At 36.1% G+C, this 24600-nt stretch overlaps 1 protein-coding gene across 7 annotated transcripts in view; it reads right to left on the bottom strand.

Annotated features, from left to right (window-relative positions):
- The window catches only part of BLNK (B cell linker), a 793385-nt gene that overhangs the window by 61128 nt on the left and 707657 nt on the right, over window positions 1-24600 (bottom strand). For all 7 annotated transcript variants that reach the window (XM_053692400.1, XM_053692401.1, XM_053692403.1 and 4 more), the window contains one exon: window positions 22436-22461. In XM_053692400.1, coding sequence (XP_053548375.1) covers window positions 22436-22461 — 26 coding nt within the window. The remainder of the gene's footprint in view (window positions 1-22435; window positions 22462-24600) is intronic.

Here is a 24600-nt window from a genome sequence, read left to right as displayed (position 1 = left end):
TTATTCATAGGAAAAAAGTATGATTTTAACAAAAGTTAACTTTAATGACATGAATATAAACTATTGAGCCAACAATTATCCTTCAGTTACAGAATTAGGTAGACATAGAGCTATAACATCTAAATACCAATCCAGTGTTTTCACAATGTTCCCACGATATAAATTGGTAATGTGACGTGTATATTTTTTAATCACATGCCCTTAATACAATGTTTCCAAAATTGAAATAATCCTGTATGTTGTCAAGGCAAATTTCCCCGTATTAACTGATTTTAAATGGTAAAAGTGTAGCCTCTGAACAGGCATTAGGTTTAAAGATCTGGATTAGTAATTGTAGATTTTTTTTAGCTGAGTTGCCCAAAATCATTGTTACATGGTGGAAGAACTGAGAAAAATGTGGAAATAGTTACTAGATAATAACTGTTATTTATAACGTCTGTACAACCAGCACTGCAACAGCATAATAATAAGCATAATTAATGACAATTAAATGGATTGACAGACACAGACACTGGTCTTACCTTGGAAGTGCACAATTCTTGCAGAACGTAGACAATTGATCTACTTGATCACTATGTTTGTATGTTCGCACTGTGACACAAGAAGATGGCAAGAATTATCTCTCTGGTGATGGTCAGCCGCTAATTCGAATGATGGCAGAGGCAGATGATCATCACATCAGATGATGACAGATCTAGTCCGACTCCTGTCCTTACTAGGCACTAGCTAGTAGTACTAACTTCCCTCTCATGACCATTCTCTCTCCTCAGCTCAGTCTGACAGCTCACGACTGAGTACTGACCTGCTGTCACTTGCTTTCAATGATCACGCCCCTAATTTTGAGCACGGGCAGCATAGACGCGGTGCAGTGGATCATGTGGGCATGGCCACCCAACCCTAACCCTAAAGTTAAAAAAAAAAACTGCCCTCCCCGCCGGCTGGGAGTTTAAAAATGTTTAGTAAGTGGTATGTGTGCTAAAAAATTACACTTGAGCTGGCCGCACAGTCTGATAACCCTCAAAACGGGACAAAATGAATATTATTAACGAAACGACGGGACGGGGGAAAAAAGATAAAATAACGGTACTGTCCCTTTCAAAACGGGACGTATGGTCAGCCTACTTATATGTGATAGACCACCATCACAGACACAGTACTGCCTGACATAAATACTGAAGAATGCAAAGACACTAAAAAATGAAGGAGATGAGTTTGCAGCATAACCAAATACTAGCATGAACCTTGTAATAATCAGCATAAGCATACCAATCTGCTGATAATCTAATAACAAATATATAAAGCCAGTCATGGGTTCAATACCACTAATATTTCCTCTGACTACCTAATACCACCAACTAATAAAATGAAGAATAAAACTCAAACAGTGAAAGACTGTCTATTTCGCTCACAACTGAAGCATAAAGCACCAGAGGCATCGCTATCATCTCCAGGGAACAAAACGCCTTCAACACCTGAAAAGCCAGATGATACACCAACAAAAAATGCACCCAACCAGGAATTACTCCTGCAAATAAAAGCCCTATTCCAGGAAGAATTTAAAAAAAACTGTCAGAAATCAGGCAGGACATACTGGAAATAGGAGGCCGCACAGCTGACATAGAGGAGAAGCTGGAGGAAATACCAACCCTGCAAAACGCTATTCAAGATCAAGCCCTCCAAATAAGAAAACTGGAAGATCAACTAGAAGATATGGAAAACAGATCTCGAAGATCCAACTTGAGACTACGCAACCTACCAGAAACCTACACCAATCTCACAGATACTGTCACTCAACTATTCCAACAGCTACTCCCTGAGACTGACATAGCACTCTTTTTTATGGACAGAGTACATAGATCACTAACAAGACCCCCTCAGGTATCTCAACATAGAGATATTATTGTAAAGTTACATTACTATCACATCAATGATCAACTGCTGAAAGCCACCAGATCACTAAACACTATACGATTTGACTGACATCCACTTCAAATTTATTCTGATCTAGCCTCGATAACACTCTGTAAACAAAGGGAATTAAAGCCAATTCTATCAACATTAACGTCTGCCAAAATTAAATACAGGTGGAATGTCCCATTCAAATTCACCTTCAACTACCAGAATACCACCTACTCCTGCTCAACATTGGAAGAAGGTGAAATCTTACTAAAGAGACTTCATCTATCAAGGGACGCTCACGTCTGCATCCTTACCCAAACCTCAGCGGAAACCACCTCAAAAAGAATGGACATCAGTAGGAAGACCTAAAAAATCCAGAAAATATGAGCATGGATCGAAGAGTCAAGACAGGATTGACCTACCGGCAGACGACGATGCATCACTGCCACAACTCAAGTATTAAAGCTGGACACCTTTTACCTCATCCAAAGTATAAGTAGTAACTACTTAAACAGGTACCCTGTATACTAGACTGATATCCTAATGTACATGCCAGTCCTTTATTTCTGACACACACAAAAAAAAGTCAGATCTAGTTTCTTTTGTACTACCTATTGTGTAGTTTGATCTACCTATAGATCATGGTTATATTTTGTTGACTCATCACCCACTTACCTCTCCCCCTAGCCCTCCATATCCCAACCTTCCCCCCTCCCCCACCCCACTTTCACTCAAATAATGGCGCATAGAAGCGTTGGCCCTAAAAACACCTCACTCTCCATTCTAAGTTTCCCTATCTCCCCTAACCTATCCCCCCACTAATTAGGTTCATATACTTCTGTTCTAACAATTTTGCTGCAACTTTGCTTCATAGAATTATCTCTGTTATTGTAAAAATGTTTTCATTTAATTGTATTGTTTTATATGTTTTTTTATTATGCCTGCAGCAAGTTAACTCATTCTAACTGGACATGCACACATGCCATTTAGTGTTTCCACAAAACAGAAGACACAAACAAAGGTAACTAAGTCACCCTTGAGAAGCTGCAATAGGTCAATATATGATGAACGGACTACTAAGAAGCACAAAATAATACAAACCTTATTACTTGCCCCTAACATACCGTTATTTATCCTTAGCATCACTCAAACGACAAGACTAAAACAAAAAAATGCCTACTATTAAAAATAATTTCCCATAATGTTAGAGGACTACACTCTAACACTAAAAGACGCAAAGAATGAACAGAATATAAAACCCATAAAGGCCATATTATACTACTACAAGAAACACACTTCACCAAAGCCTGTACACCTAAATATTGGGATAAAGCATATCCACAACAATACCATATTACTACCAGGAAAAAAAAAACATTGTGGGGTTTCTATATTGCTCCATGTTTCACTTAATTTCAAGGAAGAGGAAGTCATAGCTGACAAAGACGGTAGATATCTAATCCTAAAAGGATTGATTCACAATACCCCAGCCCTCATAGCAAATATATATGCCCCAAATCAAAGACAAGCTTCCTTTTTATCCAAACTCAGTCACAAGCTAACCTAATGGAAGAAATACTGAATGATAATAGGAGGGGACTTTAACATAACCTTAGATGACAAGATTGACAGAACAGGGAATTACAAACAAAACAGACAAAGGTATGACCCAACCTACAGTCTATTAAAGGACTTCCTCACAGATCACAACCTAATAGATGGGTGGAGATCTTTAAACCAAACAAATAGAGATTATACATACCACTCACACGTACACAACTCATTTTCAAGAATTGATTATGCTGAGCCAAAATCTAATCCCACTAATAACAAAAGCTCAAATTCTAAATTGCACGTGGTCAGACCACACCATGGTAACAATTAACTTCGAAGGGATTATGAATCCCAAGAGATCAAAGATGTCTTAGTATTGTGAAAATTAAAAACTGATATCAAAGAATTTATACAGATTAATGCGGGATCAACAACTAACCCCATTTACACATGGGGTGCTCTTAAAGCTTTTGTCAGAGGTCTATTAATTACAGAATCAAATAAGCAACTTAAAGTCAGGAACCAAATAATAGGAACACTTCAAAAAGACATCACTAGTATAAAAACACAATTAATTACCCATCCACGAAGAAATTTAGCTTAACACCTAAAACAAAAAAATGAGGAATTAGACAAACTGTTAACAGAAGAAGTAACTAGATCTATTAAATTCTTAGACACCCATTACTTTGTCCACGCCAATAAACCAGACAAAATGTTAGCAAATAAATTAAAAGACATAACGAGAACAACGTTGGTACCTCAAATCCTAAAAACAACTGGCAAACCAACAAATGACCCTCTTGAAATAGCAAACACCTATCAAAACCTATATAACCTCCCGGCACGACAAACAAACACAAATAAGACAGAAGACCTCCACCAATTTCTAGACGACAGTACACTACCAACAATATCCACAACTGAAGCAGAACAGTTAAACGCCCCAATCACGGTACAATAGGTCATAATAGCAATAAAAGATCTTAAAACAAACAAAGCCCCAGGACCTGACGGTTATTCAGGATCATTCTATAAAACCTTCTCTGATGTGCTGATCCCACAGCTAGTAGAGGTATTCAATGCCTTCATGCAAGGCAACACTATACCCCAAGACATGCTGCTGGCGAGGATATCAGTTATACCAAAACCAGGAAAGAACAAATAATTTTGTCAAAACTATAGGCCCATATCCCTTATTAACCAAGACATCAAATTATTTACGAAGATACTAGCAAATAGACTGAATTCTCCCCTCATCAAGCAGGCTTTGTTAAGACTAGAGAAGCCCCAGATAACATCAGGAAACTAATAGACCTAATTAATTTTGCCTCAGTCAATAGAGTGTCTTCTCTCTTCCTATCGTTGGATGCAGAGTGAATTGGGAATACATGCATGCAATCCTCAATAAGGTGGGAATTACTGGTTCCTTTCACAAGGCCCTTTATTCACTGTATTTCTCGCCGGCAGTATACATCAGATTAGCAGGTTATCAATAAAAAATATAACTATTAGAAATGGCACAAGGCAGGGATGCCCCCTATCACCACTCCCATTCGCCCTTTGTATTGAACCCCTTGCCATCAAAATTAGAGATAACTCTGACATCTCAGGAATTCAAATAGCTGAAAAATCCTATAAGGTAGCCCTATTCGCAGATGTAGTCATCCTTTCATTAACTAAACCACCACTTTCCTTACCGCCTTTGTACCAAATTTTACAACAATTTATCATCCTTTCAGGATACAAAATAAATGAAGATAAATGCGAATCAATTTGTACAAATTTACGGCCCGCCACAAAAAAATTACTAGAAATAAACTTTTCCTTTCGATGGGCAAAAGATACCATAAAATAGCTAGGCATAAATCTATCCCCGGATATCCACAATCTGTATCAATATAACTATAAGCCACTATATGCACAATTAAGGCAACTAATGACCCAGCCTGACATCATACTAATATGCTGCTAGAATGGCACAGACAACACATTGGTATGACAACAATAGTGACATTCAATGGGTATACATGGAAGCAAACATTATACAAACAGACATCTCACAACTTCTTTAGATGCCCAGACGTAGTAGACCCCCTCAGGAGAAGAACTATGTAGCTATCTCTCATACATTGGGACAAGACTACGACTAAATACTCACTATATGACCCCAAATCTATAATCCAACCATTAATAGTCCATGAATCTTCATTTGATAGAACAGTACAGGAGAAATGGAAAAAATAAGGGACTTTATAGAATCGCTGACACTCTAATCAATGGGAAATTTATGACCATACAACAATACAATGAAATAGACCTTTTAGACACACACACATGGTTTCATTACCTCCAACTGAGATCCACAGTACTGGAAATTCTAGGCCCTAAACTAACCGTCACAACTACTACAACACCACTGGAAACATTATGCTTTACAAAGACCAGACAAAAAGGCCTCATAAGATTGCTATATCCCTCCTTTAACCTATTACATGCAGACAAAAAAACTAGGCAAATGAGGAAGTGGGAAGGCGAGCTAGGGAAAGAATGGCCCCTACAAGAATGGATTACAAACTTGAAACACGGCACAAAATTTACATGTAGCACTAACCTCCAAGAAAATTATATAAAAACCGCTTTTCGATGGTATTTGCACCCAACCAGAATACACAAAATCGGGAAACACCTCAAATAACCTATACTTCAGAAATTGTGGGGAAGAGGGTACATATATTCACACCTGGTGGTACTGCACCAAAATACACAACATCTGGGTAGAAACAACTAAATTAATTAGTACCATACTGGAAAAAGAAATTACTATAAATCCCAAACATGCACTTTTACACTTCCCAATTCCAGAACTTCCCACCCCACAAAACAAATTAATAGCTTTAATCTGTACGGCAACAAGACTTTGTATTGCCAAGTTCTGGAAAACAGAGCCCCCTAGATTCAAAATAATAGAACAAAGGATAGACTACATATATCAAATGAGCAGCTCTGTAGCAGATCTACTATCCACTAAAGACCACTATATTAATATTTGGGAACCATGGATAATGTTCACTGAAGCTAGATAAAAGGGAAATCTCTCGAACACTAAAGCCCTAGAGAAGAACGAGTGAGAAACTTGAGTGGAACACACATATTAGAGAAATACATATCCAATGCACCTTATAAGGATACTGTTTAACTTTCTTGATGTAACAACAATGACTTCTGCTGTTCAGTTATCCTTTTTTTTCCTCTCTGTTGTATTTTGATTGAAATGTTACAACTTGTTACAAAACTCAATAAAATATTATCATTAAAAAACCTCAATAAAAAGTGAACTTGGTTCTAATGATTCTGCTACACAACAGGGAGATTTTTGACTAAATTAGCAGTGACACAGCCATATGTACACACCATAGTTCATTGCAAAATTAGCTCTTTCATTTTTTATATTTATTTAAAAAAAAATCAGATATCAAAATGCACTTAAAGGGTCAGTAAACCTTAAAAATAATGTTATATAATTCTGCACATAGTGCAGAATTATATAACATTATATTAGCCAAACTTTGTAAATCATAATATTCCCTTTTTATTTTGTAAAAATACTGCTGTTTTACAGACCCGCTCTCTGTACTCTGCTGAGCGGGTCTGTTGTTTTTACTGAGCGCATCGGGCCAGCTGTATAGTCACAACCAGGCCCGACCGCGCCATTAGATACAGTGCAGCTCGCTCCTGCTCTGTCTGACAGCAGGAGCGAGCTGCACTGTGTCTAATGGCGCGGTCGGGCCGGGCTGTGACTATACAGCTGGCCTGATGCGCTCAGTAAAAACAACAGACCCGCTCAGCAGAGTACAGAGAGCGGGTCTGTAAAACAGCGGTATTTTTACAAAATAAAAAGGGAATATTATGATTTACAAAGTTTGGCTAATATAATGTTATATAATTCTGCACTATGTGCAGAATTATATAACATTATTTTTAAGGTTTACTGTCCCTTTAATATAATGCAGCAATTTATGTTTAATGCTCCTAATAATTCTGAATATTATAACTGTTGCTTATTACTTGAGATAACATGAAGGTAAAGCACTTTTAAAGAATAGTGCAAAGCATGAGTGAGTAAGGGCTATTTAGGCCCAAAACCTTCGCTGTCTGCTGTCTTCCTTTTAACCTCAATAAAGGATTTACTTTTATGAAACAGTGCTGGGACTTCTATTTGTCGTATTATATATATATATATAGAAGCTGCACCCAGTTGGTAAATCGCCATAGAACAATAGTATTGAGCCAGTTGCTCGTTCCTGTGAGTGTGCTTCTCTCTGTGTATATTTAGTCTCCCTATGGGAAAAAGGGGAAACCAGACGTGGACTCCTTGCTCAGTGTGCTAAGAGGAATATGGCTACACCTCACTGACGAGGCCCAATGAAGGCCGAAACGATCGTCTGGGGTTGCTGTGTTCTTTGTTCAGAGAGGAATTGTCTGGTATTTCGGCGCTGGACTGACCATAATAGGCGGGATCAGACTGATATACTACAGGAAAGCTCTTCTCTGTGAAAAGCATTACTGGGATAAAAGAAGCTGCACCAAGGTGGTAAATCGCCATAGAACAGGCTAACAATAGTATTGAGCCAGTTGTTCGTTACTGTGAGTGTGCTTCTCTCTGTGTGTGTATATATATATATATATATATATATATATATATATATATATATATATATATATACACACACACACACACACACACATATATATATATATAATAAACTGTCATACTGATCCCTAACTGGTGACTGATCAGGGAAATCCAGGTGCTGTGGTCGACGACCAGTGACATTAAGGCTTATGCAGCAGAACAATGTTAATACTGGTTTAGTACTTACAGGGTAGGTTCAGCTTGCGTCTGTGTCCCTCCCTCATCAGAAGCTTGCGCCTGTGCTTCCCTCTCTTTTAGGAGATTGCATCTCTGTGTCCCCCTCGATAGAAGCTTGCACCTGTTTCCCTCCCTCGTCAGAAGCTTGCGCCTGTGTCTCCCTCTCGTCCTGAGATTGCATCTGTGTCCCCCCTTGATGGAAACTTGTGCCTGTTTCACTCCCTAGTCAGAAGATTGCATCTGTGTCCCCCCCCCCCAAGTCCCAACTCCGGAGTTTACTACGTCTGTCACTCAGTCTCGATCTGTGCTTTGTGGAGTGGCCGGGTGCTCAGGACTGAAGTTTCCCGCCTCGCAGGTAAAATAAAGAAACCAGCTGTGCACAAGCTTAGTCATCCCATTATTATTATTATTGGTTATTTGTAGCGCGCCAACAGATTCTGTAGCGCTAAGTACACAAGCAACAGAGAATTTCTCTACATAGCAAATTCATAAACAATGTAACTAAACAAAGATGTAGTCACGTCAATATTGTCTATGCTGTCAAACTATGATCCTTATTTTTATATGCACAATAAAACACATTATATTTAGTTATCCTAATCCTTGGGGTACAAAGTGACATTTGGTTGCGTTATCTTTCTAAGGATATCTAAAACAAATGCCTCATTTTGCAACTAGAGATGTTTCCTGATTTATATAAAGTTAATTCTACATCAAATGCCCAATGTTGTTAAAAGTAACCAGGTTAACATTTACGGTTAAAAAAATATTTCTGTAATGATCATATACAACTAAGAAGGCAAAAATTTAAATAACCTTGGTAAGTTTAATAAATAGACGTGTGTTTCGTTCCGAATCAAAATACGGATGAATTTGCCAAATTCTGAGATTTAAATCAATTTGAATTTCCGAATTACCCTAGCAATGAAATTAAACTAATCCGAATGCATTTGTAACAAATAAATCCGAATTAGTTCGGATTTATTTGTTACATTCAAATGGCCATGGACTAATCACAATTCAGTATAAAAATTAAATTAAATTTAGTGAGATTTAGTGAGATAGAACAGTGAAATAATTCAATTTGTGTAACTTGAAACCATCTGAATCAATATAACACATACCGAATTTACGTATAGAACCCAAAACAAATGCATCCAAATTTATTCGAATCCGAATGAAGCCGAAACGAATACATTCGAATGTATCCGAATTTGAATCGATCCGAAACGAAATTCGAAAAAATCCAAATCAGTCCAAAACGAACCAAAATGAATTTTTCCGCTGCGCACACGTCTATTAATAAACTCCCTGTCCCAGAAGTGATTAAGTACTTCCCTGGGTGCAGATTACACCAAGGAATTATTTAGGTTAGCTATATTTTAAAATACACTGAACTCAAAAAAACAAACAAAACAAACACTATGCGATAATTGTACAGGTGGAACCAGAGGGTTGCCTGTTTCAACCACATTCTGATGTGACAGTGCCTTACAATCAAAACGCAAAAATAGGAATGTACAGCCCCTTTGGGGAAAATGTTTCTGAAAAAAAAAAGGGGATTGATTTACAGCTCCTCATGGGCTGGGATTCAGAGGAATCATAAAGACCTCACAATGCACACACACAATATTATGACAAAAAAGGCCACTATATAACATCAGGGTCCCTTTCTCCTCTATGTTTTAAAGTCTCAGACATGCAAAGCAATCAACAATGGAAACATCCACTCATTCAAATAGCACAATTCCTTGGTACACACAAAACAAGCAACATCTCACATAGACCGTGCATGGCCCAAGCTTGGTGTACCATACTTCAGAGACATCAGGGGCAAAATACATGCGCTCACATACACACACTAATTGTGCAATCTTCCCCTGATTGTAATGCAATAAGGCCCATCATCACATATAAATTGCTTTAACATACCAGCTTTGTTTTGCGCGGAACATCTACTGTATTTTCACCCCCAATTAAAAATGTTGGTCTGGTTGCCTGTTCAACACATACTCACATACTCATATGTACAGAGTTTGCATTCTCCTTCCCCCACCCCCCACAAAATATAAAAAGCAATAAGTTTACAAAAATAGAAAATAATTACAGCAGTGATTGGGCGGGGAGAGGAGGGAAAGAGGAAGTAGGATGTAGAGAGGAAGAGAAGTGGGTCCCAAATTAATTGGCTGAGCAGTATAGTATAGGGGCGTTGTTCAATGCATCTTCCACCAAGTGAAGTTCTTGCTGATCTACTATAACATCCTTCATACAGCCAATGAATCCTGTGCTGTAAGCTTTGGGTAACTTGTAAGAGACGCTCAGCTTTTCCATTCCACCAAGCTATAAGGGGAACAGTGCCGACTCCACTTATCTACTGGTCACGGTCAGCCACAGCAGACTCCTTAGAAGTTTACAACCTCCAAAGCCGCTAACATCATATCCACTGCATTATCCCAAAAAGCCTGCGTGCACTATAGCATTCACTGTGATGCCCATGGGCTTTTTTACATGGTGGGAAGTTTGAAAATATATTTATATATTGTATAGTGGCAGTCTGGTGGGACCCGGGCTCCCTGCCATGCGTTCTGCAGAAGCATACTTCAAGCCCTCCACAGTGTTACACTGTCGGTGTGTACTTACAACCCACTTGATCGTGCACCCGCCGCCGCCGCCTCGCACCTCCCCCCCACCGCCCTTGGTAATAAAAAAATAAATAAATAAAAACTGTCTTCAAAAATTATTATTTTTTAAAAACTGCCTTCTGCAAATTAGGCACCCCAAAGGCCGGCCCTGTGTGCTATTATACAGAACAGTAAAGGGTTATATTACAAGTGGAGCGCTACATAGTACTGGTGAGATTTCGTATAGAATCTCACAAGCCCAGACAGATTCATAGAATCAGGCCCTTAATATTGGTCTCACTGTGTATAGGGAGATAAGATAAGGATGGTTTAGTGTAAACAAAGAGATAAGCTGATCTCCACTCTCCCTGCAAGCTCAGCCCATTTCATTGGGTTGTGGTTTCACTTAGAGACAGTAATTTCATATACAAAACTTTACATAAAGGAGCAATTACTTGCACATGGTAAACACTGCAACTGGTATAACAAGCCATTGTAAACACATTAAGGGGAAACCAATTTTACAGAACATGTTCCCTTTAAAAAATGTCATGTGTCATAATAGCAAATATTGCTATAAATATGTGTGTGAAAAAAAATGTTAGATATGAGTATTTTCCATTGAGTCCATTGGCTGTCCTAGAAGGCTGCAACACATCACTTTGCATGGAGAAGATACTTTGAAGGAGGGCTTGATAATGAGAATGAATGTGGTTGTTTAGCTGTGTGTTGTGTATATTATATGTGCACAGAATAGATATTGTGTGCATATCTCTATATATTGTCTTGTATCTGTACAGTATGTTGTGTGTGTATTTGTGTAACTTGCATGTACCTAAGTTTTGTGTTGGTATCTGTGTTGTGCATGTATCTGAGCATTGAGTTTGCAGAGTTAAATTGCAAGAAGAAAGAAAAATATAAAAGTATATCATGGCAATTTTTTTTGCTACACAATCATTATACATTATAATCTCACAGTGTTTCATGTCCCTTTAAATTCAAAATAATACAAAGCATATAAAGTAATAATATCCTAAACATACAATTTTGTTTAGGTACAATGACCTCTAAGCTCCTGATAGATGCTGTGAGGTGAAATGTTGTTAAAGGGACACTGAACCCCAAAAAATAGTTTGTGATTCAGATAGAACATGCAATTTTAAGCAACTTTCTAATTAACTCCTATTATCAATTTTTCTTTGTTCTTTTGCTATCTTTACTTGAAAAAGGCATCTAAGCTATTTTTGTTTCAGTACCCTGGACAGCACTTGCTTATTGGTGGGTGAATGTATCCACCAATCGGCAAAAACAACCCAAGTTGTTCACCCAAAATGGGCCGGCATCTAATAAACTTACATTCTTGCTTTTCAAATAAAGATACCAAGAGAATGAAGACAATTTGATAATAGGAGTAAATTAGAAAGTTGCTTAAAGGGACATGAAACCCAAACATTTTCTATCATGATTCAGATAGAAAATACAATTTTTCTTTTTTATTTTATATTCTTTTATTGGTAATCCAGTTCAGGGTACAGAAAAAAAAGGAATAGGGATTAGCTCACTGTTTACAAAATAGGGGAATTAGTACAAGTCATGGCACAAAGAAAAATACAAAGCATAAAACAGTGTTTAAGGCTATATTGCGTAATAATAGATACTTCATATTCAGCCCTCCCCTTGAATAGTTACTCATGTGCGTAAAGACTATATATAGACCCGAATACCATTATTACCTACTCTGAAAAATCAGGTCCTTATAGCCTAAAATAAGGACTACGACTTATCTTAACTTACCCCTGACTGGGAACCAAGGTTTTTATTTTTTCCAGGACAAACATGTGTGTTCAAGAAGGTTCCACACATGTACACACACACAAAAAAAAAAAAAAAAGAAACTCCCCACAAACAAATCAAGACAAACAAGCAGCAATAACATCAACAACAGCAAGAACAAGAACAACAACAACAACAAGGAGAAGAAGAGAGGAAAAAAAAAGAAAAAAAAAAGGAAAAAGAAAAACAAAGGCTACATCGATTTCTTAGGGGACAGATAGAACATTCTCAGAATTTACCATATCCCTAGTAGAATAAATTCACTATCTTTAAAAGGATAGATTATGTATTCAATCTCGCTAGGAGTAAGTGCTTTAATAAATTGTGACCACTTGGAGAAAAAGCTCTTTATGTCTTTATCGTTTTGTAAATTAGTATCAAGTTGTTCAATGATACATTGCTTTTTTAAGCAATTTTTAACTTCCGTTAAGCTTGGGATGGCTTTTGATTTCCATTTCTTTAAAATCAAATATCTAACTGCTAAGATGGCCATGCTTATGATTTTACTAGTGCGGTGTGTTTTATCGAGGTTGTCAGCAAAGAAAACTATCCTCCTGGGAGAGAATGTGAAAGAAGGAACTCTGACTATATTATTAAGCCAAAATTGCACTTTCAGCCAAAAATTTGGAATTTTTGGGCAGTCCCACAACATGTGCATTAGACCAGCAGCTGGAAATGAGCATTTTGGACATTTGTTAAACCCAATATTCTTACATTTGAAACCTTTTTCTGGGGTAAAGTAAGTCATGTGGAGAAGCCTTACGTGTGACTCCCTCCAAGTGGCTGAGAGTGTGACTCGGAAGGTCTCCTGAATTGAAAAAGTAAAAAAGGCTGGGTCTAAAGAGTCCTGTCCAAGCACTGATGACCATTTAGAATGAAGTTTCTCTAAGGTGTCAGAGCCCTTAGAGGCAGTCAGAGTTTGGTAAATGAAAGAAATTGATGTGATCCCACTTTTGAATAATATCAACCAGTTCCCAAGCTTTCGAAACGACCAATCCCACCCATGATCAGCGATCTGCTTAAAGGGACAGTAAACCTAAAAAATAATGTTATATAATTCTGCACATAGTGCAGAATTATATAACATTATTTTACTGCTATAGTTATAAAACCCTTTTTTCCCTTTTAATATTTAAAAAACATACCGCTTTTACAGACCCGTTTTTTTTAGTCAGCGCATCGGGCCAGCTGTATAGTCACAGCCCGGCCCGACCGCGCCATAAGACTAAGTGCAGCTCGCTCCTGCTCTGTCTGACAGCAGGAGCGAGCTTCACTTAATGCTATGGCGTGGTCGGGCCGGGCTGTGAGTCTGTAAAAGCGGTATGTTTTTTAAATATTAAAAGGGAAAAAAGGGTTTTATAACTATAGCAGTAAAATAATGTTATATAATTCTGCACTATGTGCAGAATTATATAACATTATTTTTTAGGTTTACTGTCCCTTTAAGAGCAAAGTGTCTCATTTGCAGGTAGGCAAAAAATTTTTTATTGGGAATGTGGAATTCCTGCTTAAGGGAATCAAAAGACCTAATACATCTCCTCTCAAAGTCTAGAAATTGTTCAAGTTTTACCAAACCTAGCGATGCCCAATTAGAAAATAAAGCAGACTGTACCCCTGCTGGGAACTGGGGGTTGTTCATTATTGGGACATAACTTGAAACCTCAGGATTCATGTGGAAACCGAGGCAGATCTTCCTCCACATAAAGATTGGGTTGAGTATAGAGCTCATCTTCTTTATTTTGGTGGGTATTGTTTTACTGTTGCAGTGAATCAGTGCTGCCAGTGAATATGGGTATACCATATTACTCTCTAGTTCCCCATTTGTGATAAAGTTACTATTGGTGAGCCAATCTGCTGCTATTCGTGCCAAAAATACTTGGTTATAAGAACGAAGATCGGGGAGGGAAAGTCCTCCCTGATCTTTAGGCAGAGATAGTTTGGCTAACGAGATTCTCGATTTTCTCTTCTGCCAGATAAACGCTCGTAAGGTAGAATTAAATGAGATAACATCCTTTGTTCTAAGAAGCGAAGGAGTGTTCTGGAGAACATAAAGAATTTTGGGGAGAAGAGACATTTTGTAAAGAGCTATGCGCCCCGACATTGAGAGTGGTAGATTCTGCCAATTTTTCAACGTTTCTTTAACACTAGCTAAAACCGGCAGTATATTCATGGAGTACCAGTTAACTGGGTTCGATGATATCCAAATACCTAGATATTTGAGGGAGTTTTGAACAATCTTAAAGGGGATAGACATTGATGAATCTTGAGTTTGTTTAATCCAAAGGAGCTCGGATTTTGCAGAATTGACATTATAGCCTGAGAATAATCCAAATTGTTGGATTATAGAGAGAAGTTTTGGAATATTTCTGGAGGTGTTTGAAATATATATTAATACATCGTCAGCGTATAATGCAGTTTGCAAGACTTTTTTATTAATCTTGATTCCCTCTATATGCTGTCGAATTTGATTTGCAAGAGGTTCGATAGCTACATCGAATAAAAGCGGGGAGAGAGGGCAGCCCTGTCTTGTACCTTTCTCAAGCTTTATAGCCTGTGTAAAGGAGCCATTAACTATAATCCTCGTGTAGGCATTTTTGTATAAATTATTAAAGAAGCTCAGAAAATGGCCCGTGAACCCAAGTTGTTGTAAGGTGAATACTATATGGTCATGGTGTACTGAGTCAAATGCCTTACCCGCGTCTATTGATATAATCGCCAGGTCCGGAGTATCCAATCTGCTCGCCTCTTGCTGCCCCCCACCCCCTGTTCTAAAATGATCAATTACAAGAAACACTTCTCTTATTTTAGCTGAAGAATTACGATTCATCAAAAAGCCAGCTTGGTCCTTATGTATAATTGTGGACAAATGAGATTGAAGCCTTTGCGCCAATATTGCTGATAAGAGTTTGTAATCTGTGTTGAGGAGTGCAATGGGTCTGTAAGATTCTTTTTCAGCTGGGTCTTTGCCATGTTTGAGAATTAGAGAAGTGTAAGAAGCCACAAAGTCGGGAGAGGGGATGTTACCCTTTATGTAAAGATCATTGAAGAGTAGCGTTAGATGTGGTGTTATTTCAGACGTTAGAATCTTATAAAATTCATTTGGGAGGGCATCCGGACCCGGAGTTTTATTGAGGGCAAGCTTTTTAATTGCAACAGATACCTCAGTGTCTGTTATCGGGGCGCAGATAGAACATGCAATTTTAAGCAACTTTCTAATTAACTCCTATTATCAATTTTTCTTTGTTATCTTGCTATCTTTACTTGAAAAAGGCATCTAAGCTATTTTTGTTTCAGTACCCTGGACAGCACTTGCTTATTGGTGGGTGAATGTATCCACCAATCGGCAAAAACAACCCAAGTTGTTCACCCAAAATGGGCCGGCATCTAATAAACTTACATTCTTGCTTTTCAAATAAAGATACCAAGAGAATGAAGAAAATTTGATAATAGGAGTAAATTAGAAAGTTGCTTAAAGGGACATGAAACCCAAACATTTTCTACCATGATTCAGATAGAGAATACAATTTTAAACAACTTTTTAATTTACTTCTATTATCTTATCTGTTTCATTCTCTTGGTATCATTTGTTGAAGGAGCAGCAATGCACTAATGGTTTTTAACTGAACACATGGGTGAGCCAATCACAATCAATATATATATGCAGCCACCAATCAACATCTAGAACCTAGGTTATCTGATGCCCCTGAGCTTGCCTAGATAAACCTTTCAACAAAGGATAACAAGATAAGGAAGCAAATTAAATAATAGAAGTAAATTGGAACGTTGTTTAAAATTGTATTCTCTATCTGAATCATGAAAGAACATTTTTGGGTTTCATATCCCTTTAAAATTGGACAGCACAAAAATAGTGACCCTGGAGAGCACTAGTCATGTTCCTTACTGCACACCCTGCAGCATTTGTAACTCATAAGTGTCCAGGAAAACATGGCCGAAGTCGTCAGTGTTTTTCTACAGTGATCACAATCCCAAAATGGTTCCATTGTTAATATCCCTGAAGTTTGGCATTGTTATCTCATGAAAACATTTAGTTCTTTACACTAAGTTCTAGCTGCAGTCACTTTTTTTTTTTTTTTTTTTTTTTTTTTAAGCTATGACAGCCATCACAACATATGGTGAATATGCTAAATGCAAAATATAGAACTAAATTACGGAATATGTTAGAAATTGAGGGAGCTAATGGCATCAAATTCCAGGATGGAAGGCCTGAAAATGTATTTACGCTATAAGAAAAACTCCTACAGAAAGATAGTAAAAAGTAGCATTACTTATTACTCTTGGATAACTACATTACTCAATGTGATAAGGCAATCACTAAAAAAATGAACTTTATACAGAAGCACAGAGATGTATTAGAAAACAAACACTTAAAACTTACTTTGCTAAACAAATAACTAATAACACTGTAGTAGAACAACTCACAAAGGATGAATTTCCAACACTGACCATCCTCAAATATTTAGAAAGAGAAAATGGAATAGATAGTCTACCCCAGTCTCTAGGTACTGACAAAATGTTAGATTCTCTTAATTTAAACATCTATGATGAATCTGAGCGGATTATACATAATGACTTTTGAGAAAGTCCAATCTTTAGTCAAAATGAATATATTTCCATTTTAACCAACCTTATTTGTAAAGATTTAGAAAGTATGTGTAAAAAGATTACAAGAATTTATCACTGCTCAGATAATCTCACAAGTCAAGAGAGAAAGAGAGAAAAGCACTGAAAGACTTGATGAAAGATGAGCAGATAATATTCATGGATGCCGATAAGGGAGGAGGTATAGTGGTTCAGAACAGAAATTATTATCTTAGTGAAGCATTCAAAATCTTAAATGATCCAGATACCTATAAAATATTAAAAAGTGATCCAACCAAAAACTTTGAAGTAGAACTAGCTGCTTTACTTAAAAAACACTTTGATAAAATAAAGTAAATTGCTACAAATGACCTTGAATATTTCTGAAACTCATCCAAAAGTAGCTTTTTTCTACCACCTCCCTTAAGTCCATAAAGATATATATATAAAAAAAAACTGGTAGGCCTATAATTAATGGTATAGTTTCCTTTACAAACCATCTGTCAATACATTGACCATAGGCTTTAGATAATAGTCTGACAGTCCATGGCCTATTTTAGAGATAATATAGATGTTATCAGCAAATCTGAGGGAAAAAAATGGGAAGAGGACTATCTATGGGTTACCTGTGATGTTACAGCACTGTACATGTGCATTCCCCATAGGAAGAGTATCAAAGCCATCATAGAACAGTGTAACACGTAGAGTATACTATACAGGCACACCATAAACTCAAGCATGCTCTCAAATAAAAGGGACAGCGATTGGGACAACTTTTGTACCCTCATATGCTAACATTTACATTGTCCCAGTTCGAATAAATATTTGTTTGGCAAAATAACCCTTACTATTGTTACATACACTATTATATTTATCTGAAAGGGTACAGAGACATCAGTTGTTGAGTTCATAACATGTCTTAACAACAACAATCTCAATCTTAAATTTACTCACAAATCTCATGAACAGACTGCAATTTTAGATTTAGTATTTTTCATTAATTACAATTCAGAAACGATAGAGTGTAATTGTAAAAGCACCGATAGAAATAGCTTTCATAATGCAAGAAGAGGCCAACTTAAATAATGGAAAGACACCATCCATTTAGGTCAATTCCAGAACATCAAATACATTGCACAAAGGAAAGCAACTATAATGAATAACAAAGTTCTATTTATCACCACGTTTAATGAAGGGCACCATTATATTAAGATAATACTTAAATTTGAGATGTCCTGAAACTAGACCCTATCTTATCTTAAGACCCCATATCGATTAACATCCTGAGATTATTTTTAGAAACATTTTTTGTAAAAAGTCGAAAAAAATATTTTAGCACCCAGCAAATTACGTTCTACTTGTAACAACCCTTATCGGAAATGGTGGGATAATCAATATGGCTTGTACAAATGTAAACAAACCAACTGTTGTATGTGTAAATTTGTCACAAATGGGAATATGGCATTCAACTTCAATAATACCAAAACATATAAGATAAAGAACAGGTGTTTTAGCCATTCTACATTTGTCGTATATCAAATCTGATGCAAATGTGGGAAAATTTATATTTGGAGAACAAAAAGAAAAACTAAAGTATAGAATTCCAGAACATCTTTAAAACATTAAAAACCCAGATTGTAAACAAAATGTTGCCTGTTAGAACAATAAATAATGGCAAGTCGTCAGGGCTTGAGGTGCTCGCTGTAGAGTAGGTTAAACAAAATATTCTACACCATAACTGGCTATTAAGATTATGGCAGAGAGAGAGACATTTTGGATCAACACATTGGAAAGCTTACATCACAGGGCCTCAATATAGAACTGGATAGGCAAGCTTTCATATAGTATATAGAGAGTCTTTAGCTTTCAATAAGCTTGGATTGTTCTCCTCTGGTCTAATTTGAAATATAGGGAATCTAGGTTATTTAAACTACAGACCCATTGGATTGTAATCTCCTCCTCACTTTCAGTCTCAGAATGGATAGAGATACGATTTTCAGATCAGGTTTTTTTAACATACATGTTTTAGTAAATATCATTTAGTGGTTATAAACTATATAATGGAATTAATTTTTCTTTTCAGATTCTCTAGCGGTCTGTTACAATGAAAGTAATTCACATAACTGTTTACAACATAGTGTTTTTTTTATACTATGTAACAAGATTTAAACTTGCATCCGCTAGTATATTTACACTGGTTTATTGTGTGTCATGGCCACTGTTTATGTTACGCTTAGATTTTAGTATTTTATATTTTTTATATATTTTATTTGTTCTCCTGGACCTTTTTTTCGGTTTGCAATCAAAACATCTACATATTTTTACTGTCCTATTAAAAATCTTCTTCCTTGATATTGCTGAATCATGAATTAAATAAATTGTATAGTTTATGGACTTTGCTAATACCTTGTCAGTATTGTTTACAACCGACTATGGGGTCAATCACAATCCATCATTTGATAATTAACAAAACATTAACAGGAAAATGGTCCTATACTTAAAGGGACATGAAATCAAAATGTTTTTCTTTCGTGATTCAGATAGAGCATTTTTAAACAACGTTCCATAAAACGCCCAAGATCAATTTTGCTTTGTTCGCTTAGTATCCTTTGTTGAAGGAACGGCAATGCATTACTGGGAGCTAGCCAATAACAAGAGGCATATATTTGCATCCAACAATCAGCAGCTAGATCCCTGCTCCTGAGCCTACCTAAGTATGCTTTTACACAAAGGATACCAAGAGAATTAAGCAAATTAGATAGTAAAAGTAATTTTAAAAGTTATTTAAAATTGTATGCTCTATTTGAATCATGAAAGAAAAAAAAAATGGGGTTCATGTCCCTTTAAATATTATGTAAGTGTAAATTGATGTATATGGTTTTACATATATTTTATCTAGTGGATTTGAGCTCATGGAGATATTTTTTGACTTTCTAAACACTGCAATATTTGTAATATAATAATAAAAATGTAAGCTTTTTAACAAAGTTCCATTATTTTGTTCTGCATTTGCCCTCTGCTTTAAACACCCTTGATTAGATGATTAAATGTCAAATATAGCATGAAGAACCCACAACTGAGTATATTGTTTGATTGCACTTATTTCAATATGTCCAGGTCAACTCCCAAGACAGCTATGGAGTCTGGTGACATTTAGGGGGTGATTTATCAAGCTCTTCGGCAGGCTATCGCCTGCCTACGACTGCAGGTTCTCACAAGAGAACCTGCACGCCGTATTTAACAAGCAGCGGTCATCAGACTGCCGCTTCCCTACCCTTTCGCCACCTCTTAGGTGGTGAATTTCAATCTCACCGGTCTAGTCCAACTGGGGAGCTTGACAGCTCCTGCCCGCACGTAATTGGCTGTGGACGGGCAGGGGGTGGGATTGCACGCGAGCGCAAAATAGCGCTCGTGTGCAATGCTGAATTTCGCCAGGGGAATTCAGACCAACAGAGGCAAGCTGCGGTGGACAGGGGCATGTATGTGCGCCCCTGTCTGCCTCAGCTTGATAAATCACCCCCTTAGTGAGCACTAATTCGGTAATTGTTACTATTGTGATAAGTATTTTAGTAGGTTAGCATTATCAAAAAAAGAAAAAATAATCACTGCATTGCAAAATATATAGATATAAAATATTTTTTAAAGCCATTTCTTCATCCACATTTCCTTTACTGTGGCCAATTGGGGACAGAGATAAATTAGTTTATTGAGTAATTACTGTTTCTTTTGTATGTCAGGGCTATAAATTCTGTAGGGTACACTCCAGCCTTTCTGAAGACAATTAAAAAACAATGTTGAAATCTTGTAAAAAATAAAAAAAAAAATAATATAATAATATATATATATATATATATATATATATATATATATATATATATATATATATATATATATATTTATTAGTATGTTAAAAGATATGCACTTCGTATATTTAGAAATTCTGGGGCACTGTACAGAAAAATTGGTTTCTGCTTGAAGTTCTTACAATGGCGTGTTATACCAGCTGCAGTGTTGAATGTATGGGAAATTTGTCATTTAGGTTTATTTTTGTATATGACATTTTCATTTTTGATCATTGAAAGCACAATCCATTTTTCTCAAGAACACATCCTTTCAATTGGATTGCGTTTGCAGGAAGAGCAGACTTGGTTATTTTATCTTTCTATACACAAAGGTCTCCTTTATCTATCTCTCTATACAAAATGCTTAGAGAGTAATTGATAATTAAAGTTTTAGCATCTATCTCTCCCAGTCGAAGTTTAACCTTTCGGTTAGAGGATGAGGTAATAAACACCACCCAAACTTAAAGCATGTCACAATATTGTGAGTAAGCTCAAGGGTGTTAAAATCAGAATACTTTATTGTAACATGATAAAATTGTAGACATGATCTTAAAGCCATTTCCTGACGCATTTCGCATAGAACCACCTGTGCTTAATCAAAGATCTCTCTCCCACTCTCCACATCATTTCTGTTGCATCCTCTTTACAGTATAAAGAATACTACAGTATTTATATTTTCAGTATAGGTGGTGGTTTCATTAGGAAAAATCAGCTCTTTCAAATTATAAAATAAAAGTAAAGGCGGTATCTTTAAACAATTGAATACACTCCAGTTGGTAAAAAGGATTGTATGTGACACAAAGTGGAGCAAAATTTACAGTACGTTGTCTTTTTAAAGTGTAAAGCACAGATGGGAAAGTCTCCCTTACATAATAAAACTAGAAGACCCTGCATCTCAGGTTTTGTTGTCCAATGCTATGGATATAAATAATATAAACTACAGTGTGAATTACATTAGATCATTGGAACATTTGGTAGCTAGAAAAAAAAAATGCTTGTATCTTACTTTCCGAAAGCAATGGGAGTCTGTCACAGACCAAACAATGTAAAACCTTCAGCATTCAGCATAGACTGTGCGTTATACACAGCTTATTTTCTCTAATATTGTGAAAATTATCATGCATAGCATTTGTCTAGGCACACAAATATCCGACTATATATGTATTAAACCTTCATTTAAGAAATGGTGCATAAATCCAAAATAAATAGTTTACCCCACTTTCAGGAACTTCATAGACCGCTGAAACAAAAAAAACAAACAAAAAAACATGTCAAATATATTTTTCTAGTTATTTTTTCAGTCATTATAAATCAAATACGTAAATAACATTGGATCTCAAACATAAAATACATCGAATAAACATGCTGAATATTAGTTATTTTAGTTAGAAAATCTACAGCAGTATATAAAAATTGTAGATAGTGTTATACCCAACAGATAACTGACAAATAGGACCTGCTATCATATTATTTATTATTATCGGTTATTTGTAGAGCGGCAACAGATTCCGCAGCGCTATATATTAAACAATGTATCTTTAAACAGATTGTAAAGAAAGTAAGTGTGTTCTGATTTTTATTGAACACAGCTTCAAACTTCCAGTCCATAAAAGCAAAGTTTACTGAAAAAGTTTTCATCCATATAAAATTCACTCAGCACGCTTCACCAGGTATCGCTGTCTTTTAAGAGCATAAAAAATGTGCGCCACCTTTTCTACAGAATACGTTTATTTATACACAGCTAAAAGGAGAAGCTGAGGTCAGCTGTGATTGCTCTCCAAAGGGAAGTCATTTTTAAACACTAATTATAACCTTTTTCTTTTTAAAAGTAAGTGTGACTATACTCTAAATGACTAACCCTAGATGATAAAAAAAAATAAACAAACATATAGGTAAAATCTTGTGCAACTGCCATCTCCTTTCAGCCCTTGAGCTTCAAGCCTTGCAGCCTCCCAGCGTGACTTTTCCTATGTGTTTAATCACTTTGTGGAAATTAAAAAATAGTTATCTATCATTATTTAAACATTACATGTTACGGGAATAAGAGCATGTGTTTTTTTGTATTATAATGCCTATGTAATAACCAACCATAGGGTCACAGCTCTACAAAATATATCATAATAATAATAATAATATGAATACAACTACAATGCCTATGATGCAAGCAATTGGGAACTTGTTTTTAATATCACAACCACTAGAGGATGCTGTTGGCTTGATTTAAGATTTGATTTAATTTTTCATAGTTAAAAATATTAAAGATGTATACATAAAATGAGTAATTCTTTTAGTGAATCTAAAATAAATCATATAAAGAAAAAAGTAGTCATGTCAAAAATTATAAATAGTGGCTAAGAAGATTTTAAAGGGTCACTAAACCCAAATGTTTTCTTTCATGATTCAGATAGAATATGCATTTTTAAGCAACTTTCTATTTTACTCCTATTATCATTTTTTCTGTGTTCTCTTGCTATCTTTATTTAAAAAGCAGGAATGTGATGCATAGGAGCCGGCCCATTTTTGGTTGAGAACCTGGGTTATGCTTGATTATTGGTGGGTAAGCATCTAATAAGCAAGCACTATCCATGTTGCTGAACATAAAATTGGCTGGCTGCTAAGATTTACATTCCTGCTTTTAAAATAAAGATAGCAAGAGAACAGAGAAAAATTGATGATAGGAGTAAAATAGACAGTTGCTTAAAATCTCATGCTCTATCTGAATCAGAATCAAATGCTGCTTTTTGGTAACATTTTCATATATTACACAACTTCAACATTTTATGATTTAGTAAAAACAAATAATGTTTTAAAAATTGTTATAGGTTGAGGATAAAACATTTAAATAGTGGAATGGGGTCCAGTAACCATATCAAAGGCATGGTCTATGGGTCTACACTGAACTTGTAAAAAAAGAATTGTCCTAACCATGCTATGGATTTCAAGAATACCTGTGATAGGATTAATTAAAGGGACAGTACAGTCAAAATTAAACATAAATGTATTTAATAGTGCTTGGTGTTTTAAACAACATCCCAATGTATTTATATAATACATTTTAGATAATTATCTTGGTATCCTTTGTTAAAGAATAAACCTAGGTTAGCTCAGGAGCGTGTACCTTTCTTAAGCCATCTGGCAGCAGTTTTTGCAACAATGTTTATAGCAATGTTATACATAGTTGCATACACTGCTGCCAGAGACATGCACACTCCCAATCTCCTATCAACCTACATAGGTTTACTCTTGAACAAAGAATACCAAAAGAACAGAGCAAATTTGATAATACACATAAACTGGAAAGTTGTTTAAAATCACATGCTGCATCTGAATCACGAATGTTTAATTTTGACTTTACTGTCCCTTTAAAGGAACATAAAGC

This window comes from Bombina bombina, chromosome 9, assembly GCF_027579735.1.
Source record: "Bombina bombina isolate aBomBom1 chromosome 9, aBomBom1.pri, whole genome shotgun sequence".
Taxonomy (NCBI): domain Eukaryota; kingdom Metazoa; phylum Chordata; class Amphibia; order Anura; family Bombinatoridae; genus Bombina; species Bombina bombina.
The sequence above is the reverse complement of the archived record's forward strand: the minus strand, read 5'-3'. Positions and strand labels throughout refer to the sequence as shown.